Raw genomic sequence first — 9,573 nt, 5'->3', positions numbered from 1 at the left:
GTTGGTGAAAGGGCTGGAGGGAGGCAGCATGTCTGACCTTGCAGTAATAGACCTTGGGCTATTGATGGAGATTCTGCCTTCCTCTTGTGGGGTTCTAGGAGGTCAGAATATGTGGCCTCCTTGCCCTTTTTGCAGCTGCTAACCACAAGGTTGGAGATTTGAGTCAACCCAGAGGCAGGTGGCTCAGAAGAAAGACCTGGCAATCTACTTCTAAAACATCAGACATTGAAAACACTATGGAGCAAAGTTATGTTGTGACACATATGGTCACTCATAGTCAGTGACAACTGGTTGGTTTATAAAGGGACTTATTTCAAATTTGGTAGATGCTCATGGTATTTCCATACCTGCTAAAGTGGTGTTCATTGTCTCATAGATAGAACTTGAAAGCCTTTCAGTTTGGTTATAATAATAATGACTGCAGTTTACTGAGAGCTTACAGCATACCAAGCCCTGTCCCAGTAACACTATGAGATATAAGTACTTCTGTTATCTTCACTTTAAAGGTGGAGAAACATACTTGGCAATTTCCATGGACCTGTCAGAATGAGAGATCAGTTCAGATCAGCCTGTTTCCTAAGTCTAAGCTCTAACCACCCTATTACATGGTAGTCTTTATTTCCAGATTCTCAGTTCTTTTTGCTTTGTTTTCCTTTTATGCAAATATGACATTTGGTTAGAATTTGTTTCCTCTCCAGTAGCTCCCAACTATCCCTACCTTTTCTTCCTAGCTGCCAGCAGCTCCCAGTTCAAACTCTTTTGATGTCACATAATTTGTCATGGCCTCATTATTCCACCTCCACTCATTCCACTGTCAGAATGATCTTCTGCAGCACCTCTGATCATAATGCTGCCATGCTCAAAAAACTCCGTGGGCTTCTCAGTCACCACCCAAATAAAGCCATGTAATCACAACATTTTAAAAATTAAGATAACCTTTTAAACTTACTTTCCCATTTCTGTGGTTGAGGGACTGATATGCAGCTGGATTCAGACACTGCCTGATGTCACCCTTCAAGACTATGATAGAAACAGAGAGGAATAGAGTTTCTATACTTAGAGCAGTCTTGAACTGCTCTCCAAAGCCATCCATAATGCTGCTCCATATGCCTTACACTCTGTGGCACCTTGTACCAGTCTGTCAACCTCAGCCAGCCTTGTAGTCCTCCACTACAACGTGACAGAATAACAGTTCTCACTTCATAGTTTTGCAGTAGAAATGAAATAAAGGGATGTACATGCAATGCTGCACATCTGTCTAGAATATGGTAAGTGGGTCTTACTCCACTTCAGAGGAGATCTCTTGCCATTATTCCTCTAATTCCCATAATACTTGGCATTACTTGTATCAGTAGATGTGTCTCATCTCCCTTTCTAAACCGTAAGAAGCTTGAGAGCTTGGGATCCTATCTTATTAATTATCTAAAAAACCAAAAACCAAACTCAATGCTATCGAGTTGACTCCAACTCATAGTGACCCTCATTGTGTTTCTCAGGTGGTAAATCTTCATGGAAGTAGATTTTCCCATCTTTCTTCCATGGAGTAGCTAATGGGTTTGAGCCACCGACCTTCTGCTTAGCAGTCAAATACCTTAGGCACTATGCCACCAGAGCATCTTATTAAATTATCTAGATCTTGGCAAAAAATGGGAAAACAAGCCTATGTATTTATTGAATGAAAAGGTTCAATTTCAAATTCAAATAAAATTACTCCCATGAAAACAGCATCACCTCATGTATGGTATTAGTTGCTCTGATTCATGGTGTCCCATGTGTGTCAGGAGTAGAACTGTGGTCCATAGGGTTTCCATCAACTGATTTTTTGTAAGTAGACAGCTAGGCCTTTCTTTTGAGGTACTCTGGGTGGACTGGCACCTCCAATCTTTTGGTTAGCACCTGTGGTAGTTAAGGTTGTATGTCAACTTGGCTGGGCCTGGTTTTGAGTGGCTGAACAGGTTTGATGTAGTTATTCCCCATGATGAGTTATTCCTCCATGGTGGAATCTACTGTGAACAGTTCAGTAGAGTAGCTCACATCCTTAGGGATGTGGTCTGCTTTCAGTATATAAGAAGGTGCTTTGGGAAAGGTTTTGAGCTTTTTAGCATGCTTAGATCCTGCAATTAGCCGAATCTCCATTCTATTGTCTGCCATGTTGCCTGCCAATCTTGGGACTGTTTCTGGACTTGAACTAGTGGCCTGCCATGTTACTTAATAATCTTGGGACTGTGCCATCTTACTTGTCAACCTTGGGTTTGTCAGCTTCAGCAGCTGGAAGCTTTCTGAATTCAGAGAAGCCTCTAGCTTCGGTGGACCAGAAGCAAGAGGCAGAGTTAAAGCCCCTAGAGCTGACACTTTGAACTCGGACTTCTAGCCTCCTACACTGTAAGAGAATAAATCCCTGTTTGTTCAAGCCATACATTTGTAGTATGTCTGTTATAGCAGCTCTGGAAAACCAAAATAGCACCTGAGCAGGTTAACTGTTTGCACCACCCAGGGAATCCACATATAAGAGAGATACTGTCTATAAGCAGAAGGATCTCTCAATGAAACCCCTAACTAGTAAATATAGTCTAGGGTATTTTTACTAACTTTTCTTGAAATTTGGAACACTTAATGTTTCAAGGTCTCATCATTACTTTTTATGGCTGTGTAGTATTCTACTTATGTGTGTACCACATTTTGTTTATCCATTCAGCACTTAGGTTGTTTCCATCTCTTTGTTATTGTGAATAGTAGTGCAGTGAACTTAGATGTGCATATGTCTGTTTGTATCCTTTTTATTACAACTCAGGTATATACCTAGGAGTGTGATTACTGGATCATAAGGTATTTCTATTTCTAGTTTTCTGAGGATGCACCATACCATTTTCCATAGTAGTTGTATCATTTTCCATTACTGTCAGCAGTGTGGAAGCATACCAAAGTCCCCATATCCTCATCAGCATTTGTTGTTTTCTGTTTTTTCCTTGTTATATTAGTGCCATTTTAGCAGGGGTGAGATGATAGTTCAGTGGAGTTTTAATTTGCATCTCTCTGATGGCTAAAGATCAGGAGCACTTTTCATGTGTTTGTTGGCTGCTTGAATGTCCTTTCTTGTGAAGTGTTTGCTCATGTGCTTTACCCATTTTATGATTGGGTTGTTTGTGTTTTTGTTGTGAGTTGTTGAAGTTTTCTATATTAGAGATTAGACCCTTAACAGAGATGTCATTTCCAAAGATATTTTCCCCAGTTTGGAGGCTGTCTTTTTACGCTTTTGATAAAGTCTTTTGATGAACAAAAGGAGCTCTTCTACTAATCAGAAGGTTGGCAGTTCAAACCCACCAGCCACTCCATGGAAGGAAGACTGAGCAATCTATTTCCATAAAGATTTACTGGCTCAGAAACCCAAAAGGGGTCACTCTGAGTTGGAATCAACCCGATGGCAGTGAGTTTGGTTTTTTTTTTTGGTTTTTGATGAACAAAGCTATTTAATTTTTATGAAGTCCCAGTTATCTAATTTGTCTTCTGCTGTTTGTGCATTTATACTTGTATTTGATGATCTATTTTTGAAAAAAAATTAGGTCCCATAGTTTTGTCCCTGTGTTATCTTCCAGGAACTTTATAGTTTCAGCTTTAACACTTAGATCTGTGATCCATTTTGAGTTAGTTTTTGTGTATGGTGTGAGGAATAGATCCTGTCTCATTTTTCTGCAAATGAATATCCAGTTTTGCCAGCACCATCTGCTAAAGATTGTATCTCCCCCCATTGAATAGACTTTGAACCCTTGTCAAAAATCAGTTCTATTAGATAGATGGATTTATTTCTGGGTCCTTGGTTCTGTTCCATTGATTTAAGTGTCTGTTATTGTACCAGTACCAGGCCATTTTGATTACTGTGACTGTACAGTATGTTTTGAAGGAGCTCTGGTGGTGTAATGGGTAAGACATTTGGCCACTAACCAGAAGGTCAGTGATTCAAACCCACAAACTGCTCTGCTGGAGGAAGATGAAGCAATCTACTTCTGTAAAGATTTACAGCCTTAGAAACCCAATAGGGGTTGCTATGAGTGGGAATTGACTTGATGGCAGTAGGTTTGGGTTTGTTTTTTTTAATAAGTTGGGGAACAATTACTTTTAAAAAGCAGGGAGCTCTACATTTAAAAGCCAAAAATTAGTGAATCTAATTTTTCATTTCTATAAATTAAAAAAAAAAAAACTTATGTAATAGAAATTAAGGCTGTATACTGTTTTCTATTAATTTAAAACATTTGTTAAATTGTCATATACACAGAAAAAGAAAAAACTAATAAAGCTTTAATTCCTAATAGCAATGATTTGCTATTTGTAAGTATCTATATAGGCATCTTCCAGGAATTTTTCAACTGAGCATTCTTGAATTAATGCTAATGAAAGGCACCCTTGCTTATTTTTCTATATGAACACTGAAATTGCAGCTGCCCGCCACGTCTGCTGAGGGATGAGTGTAATAATTTTCAATTGGCCGGTGAGCCCAAAGGGAGCCCAGATAGCAGGAGATTGACAGATGCAGCATGGATTATCTTGTGCGCTGAACTCAGCCCAATTTGTGGTTTGTTGCAGGTGCTAAAGAGATTGATATTGCGGCGACCCTGGAGCACTTGAGAGACCAGAGACCAGGCATGGTCCAGACAAAGGTACTGTCAATCAATCCTCCGGGATCATAAATACATTAAAAGTGTCTCTCAGCGGGTGTTTTCATGAGTGGGGGAGGAAGGATAAGGCCTAATTTAATGTACCATCACTAGCTGATGTCTCTGCTTTGACTGTCTTCCAAACAGTTTTACTTAAGTTGCATCTAGCTCCTTCCTAACAAGTTTACTGGTGTTTCCTGAAGCAATTGAAATGTTTTCAAAATAAATGCATGCAGTGAAAACTCAAGTAGTTGAAACCCAATTAATTGGAATTCCCTTTTAATCAGATTCAAGGGAAGGGAAAAAACATTGTTTTATAGAAAGAGGCAAATGATCAGATTCTCATCCTCCTAGGGGAGCATTCTAAGTTTGCTAAACATCTGCCCAGACTCCTTAGTTTTCTGTATCCAATCCCGTGTGGTGACCATCAGGATGGTGGTCATCGGAATTGTTCCTAGGGTCTACGGGGTCCTGAGCATCCCAAAGTAAACAAAAATAAAAATACTCTGCATACTTATTGAACAGCCAAATTAGTAACTACAGAGACACAAACAAAAGATTTCTGGTTTCCTTTGGGTTAACCAGAACTAGAAATAGGTTAAATATCTGTGTCCAACAACAACAAAAGCTTTCAATATCTGTACCTTAAGTGTTCTTGAATCATAAAATACAGAATCTTCCCTTTCTCAGTGCCTCCTTGACACTCCTGATGCTTATGGTGCCCACATGAATGACTTCAAATTGTTAATAGATGGCTCTGATAAATTGCTTCTTTATATGTAAGAGGATTTTAAGTTATTTTTTTAAAGAATGCATATTGAATAGCAGAGCGCTACTGTGAAATCAAACTGGTCAAAAAGCCCTTGATTGTAGTTTGCACCCTGATGGTGACAATTCCATGACACAGGCAAGTCATCCAGCTCCTAGGCAGGGTCTTATTGTTTCCCGTTATAAAATGCAAGCAATTCTCAAGACTTCTCTTTCTGTCCAAATGTTACAATATAAGTACAGTGTTTGAGTTTGAGGGGAGAAAGGTACAATCCAAATCCCAGGCATTTTGCTAGTTTCACTAAAAGAAGAGAAAGGGCTAGTAAAGTTAAAATGAGCACATTTTGAGTCACAATGTCATTTCTTAAAATACATTCTTAGACCCATTTGGTTCATTCTGCATTGCCATTGTCAATACCAAGGATTCAGGCAAAATTGACTTAATTCTCTCTTACAGAATCATGAGATGATTCTAAGTAGAACAAGAGGAAACCCCTTAAAGAACCAAGAATTTTCTTCCAACCTTGACCCTTCCAGCTGGAAATATCTTTCCCTAGTCTTTCCTTTTTGTTGTCATTTGGACCCAATGTGCCATCATCTGTGGAAGGGAAAGATAGTTTACAAGTTGTTCTAGGCAACATAAGCAATTAGTTAGCTGTGTGTCATTTAACCTCTCTGTTCCTTGGTTTCATTTTTCCCTCTCTAACCCATGGAATTGTTATAAAAATCTTAGCGATTATTGTGAAAGTCCTTTGCAAGTCATTGAAAAATAAAATAAAAAATAGTAAAAAGAACAGTGGATATCAAGTTGATTCTTACTCATCATGATCCTGTGTTTGTCAGACCAGAACTGTTCTCCATAGGGTTCTCAATTATTGGAATCTTCAGGATATAGGTTATCAGGCCTTTCTTTCAAGGTGCCTCAGGGTAGACGTGAACCTTCTGCCTTTTGGTTATTAGTCAAGCAAATTAACCACTTGCATCATCCAGGGGCTCCCTGTATGTCATAGCACACTTCACTTTTTTAGATTTATATATTTTTTAATATATAAATTATATAAAATTAATATTCCATTTTGAAATAGTTTTGGATTTTCAAAAAGTTGTTGAAATAACTCCTATGTACTCTTCATACAGGTCTCCCAAAAGATATATGTTGTTGTTGTTGTTGTTAAGTGCCATCGAGTCATTTCCAACTCATAGAGGAGTGGTAGCAAAAAAAAAAAAGATATATAGCCACAATATATAGCCTTACATAGCCATAATACAATTATCAAATTAACATTATCAGAATTAGCATTGATACAATGGCAGTTAACTAAGCAGCAGACCTTACTGAAATCTCATCAGTTTTTTCACCAGTGATCTTTTTCTGCATCAAGATCCAATCCAGGATCACCTACATGCAGTTATCATATCTCCTTAATCTTCTTCAGTCTGGCACAGTTTTGATCGTGACATTTCAGCTAGCCTGTTTTTGTACAATGTCTCCTGGTTCGGGTTTGTCTGATGTTTCCTCATGATGAGATCCAGGTAATGCATGCTGGGCAAGAATCTCGTAGAAGTGACCTCGTCCTTCAGTATGTCACATCAGGAGGCCCATGATGTCAACATGTCTCTTTACTAGTGACTACTTTGATCATGGTTAAGGGTGTGGCTGCAGGGTTTCTCCACTGTGAAGTTACTGTTTTTCCCTTTTAATTAATAAGTATCTTGTGGGAAGATACTTGAGACTGTAAATATCTACTTGTTATCACAAAGTTTCCAAAGAATATTTATAAAGGTTATGAGGGCTATTGAGAGAGGAAGTGATTCAGGTGACAGCTGCTGATTCAGCAACAAGTAACTAACCCACAGGTCTATCCCATGGAATGGTGCATCTCATTGGAATGATCTTGTCACTGCTGTATTGACTGGTGGGAAGCAGGTGACCTAGTAGTCTCAGAGTGCAAGTCACTTCCCACCTTCACTGATAGCCCTACACTCCTTCATTTTCTGGGCCTGAGAACCACCAGCACTAGTGGCTTTAAATTGGGGCAGAAAAGGCTACAAACGGTAGAAGAATGGGACATTTTTATAATCAGACATGAAAAACTTAATTTTTACCCTGGCCAAATTTAACTCCTCTTCTCCATCATTACCAACTTCATAGATGTTGTTAGCTGCCATCAAGTTAGAGCATTGTGATCTGTGACATTTTCACTGGCTGATATTTGGAAGTAGATTGCCAGGCCTTTCTTCCTAGTCCATCTTCATCTGGAAGCTCCATTGAAACCAGTTCAGCATCATAGCAACACACAAGCCTCCACTGACACACAGGGGGAGCTGCATATGAGGTCCATTCACTGAGAATTGAACATAGGTCTCCTATGTAACAGATGAGAGCTCTACCATTGGGAGTTCCGGTAAGATGGTAGAATAGGCAGACAAACTACATAGACTCTCTTCAACAAAGAAAAGGAGAACCAATTAACACAGATACTGAGGATAATCCTGGAGCCCTGATCTTTGAAAGGAAAGATTCAGAAGTAGACTAAACTCCAACTAGTAGAAGAACCTGCATGAAAACATCAGAAAAGAACTGCAGTCTGTCAGAGATCCTGATGGCACAGACAGTTTGGATATTGCCAAGGGGCATTAGGACCTAAGAATTAACCTAAAAATCAGCCCTGCTAGCCAGAGGCTGCACGGAGGACTGCACTGGTGGCTGGTGAATAACAGGGGAAGCAGCAAATAGGAAGATGGTCTGAGCTGTGGACTTCTGCTGTACAAGGGTGCAGCCATTTTGAATGTTTACAAGCTGTCAACCATTCTGGATATTTAAAGTGACAGCCTTCTCTTAGATTCCAGGGACCTAAGAATAGGCTTCACTTGCCAGAAACTGCAAAGACATTCTAGATATGAACAAGTGGAAAGGTGTGATATTCCCCTTGTTACTCTTATACTGCACACTCTCTTGGTGAATGGGGGTGTGGCCATCTATCACTCCCACCGACCTTCTGGGCTGAGAGGAATTCAGTCCAAGTCTGTGTGCTCCGATGGAGCCTGGGTGCCCTGCCGTGCCCAGATTTTTTTTTTTTCTTCCTTTTAGTTTATTTGTTTTTGTCTGTTTTAAAATTATATCATTATTCTTTTTTTTTTCATCTTTTTATTATTATTCTTTATTCTTCCTTCCCAAGTTCTAGTTTTCAGTTTTTTCTCTCTTCCCTATTCCTGAATCCCATTTTTTTCTTTCTTGTAATTCTCCCCATTCCTTGTTTTCCTTTTTGTATTTGTCCCAATATTTTCTTCATTATTCTCCTATTCTACAACTTTTCTTGAATTTCCCCCTTCCCAGATATTGTGGGGTTTTTATTTTTTCCTTTCTTTTCTTGATGATTGTTCCTGTGTGTTTATGCAGTGTGTGTGGGGTTTTTTTTTTGTTGTTGTTGTTGTTGTTTGATTGCTTTTACTTTTTTTAATGGTTTTTTAATCATTGTTTTTGTCTAACTAAGTGACAGATGACAACCATGCCCATATGATGCAACTACACTCACCCCTCTTGCAGATCCACTTACTGAGTAAGAGCCACCACTACTTTCTCCACCAACTGGCCAACAATGAATGACCACCAAGAGCATCCTGACTCACCTTAACTGCTCTTCACAAACAGTTAACAGAGATCTAAATACAATAGCGTCACAATGTCTTGGAGACAACAGATCATCACAGTCCATACAAAGAAGCAAGATAAAGTGGTAGAAACAAGGGAGCAGGATACAGACCCAGAACACATCCCTGAGGAAGAAGCAGCATTGGAACTCCCTGATAAGGAATTCGAAAGAATTATATTTAGGTATCTTCAAAGGATTAAGAGATATATCAAGGAAAACACAGACAAAATTAAGGAAAACACAGACAAAACCCTAGAACAATTTCAGAAGAAAATGTAAGAACAAAATGACAAAATAAATGAAAAATGAGAAATGATACAAAATCTATAGGTAGAAATCCAGAAGATTAATATTAAATTTTCAGAAATAGATAACACATTGAAAGGGCAAAGAGTAGAACTGAATCAATGGAAGACAGAATTAATGAGATTGAAGACAAATACCTGAATACTTCTTTGGAAAAGGATCAATCAGAAAAAAAAAATCAAAACAAAATGAAGAAA

General features: G+C 38.8%; 1 protein-coding gene across 1 annotated transcript in view; it reads left to right on the top strand.

The window, feature by feature from the left end:
• PTPRN2 (protein tyrosine phosphatase receptor type N2) overlaps nt 1-9,573 on the top strand; it is a 1,483,255-nt gene that overhangs the window by 1,450,993 nt on the left and 22,689 nt on the right. The window contains exon 25 of the mRNA XM_007952571.1: nt 4,579-4,652. Coding sequence (XP_007950762.1) covers nt 4,579-4,652 — 74 coding nt within the window. The remainder of the gene's footprint in view (nt 1-4,578; nt 4,653-9,573) is intronic.

The sequence above is a fragment of the Orycteropus afer genome, unplaced genomic scaffold, assembly GCF_000298275.1.
Source record: "Orycteropus afer afer isolate SDZICR_OR568_19922 unplaced genomic scaffold, OryAfe1.0 scaffold00347, whole genome shotgun sequence".
Lineage (NCBI taxonomy): Eukaryota > Metazoa > Chordata > Mammalia > Tubulidentata > Orycteropodidae > Orycteropus > Orycteropus afer.
Note: the sequence above shows the minus strand (reverse complement) of the source record. Positions and strands in the feature narration are given on the sequence as shown.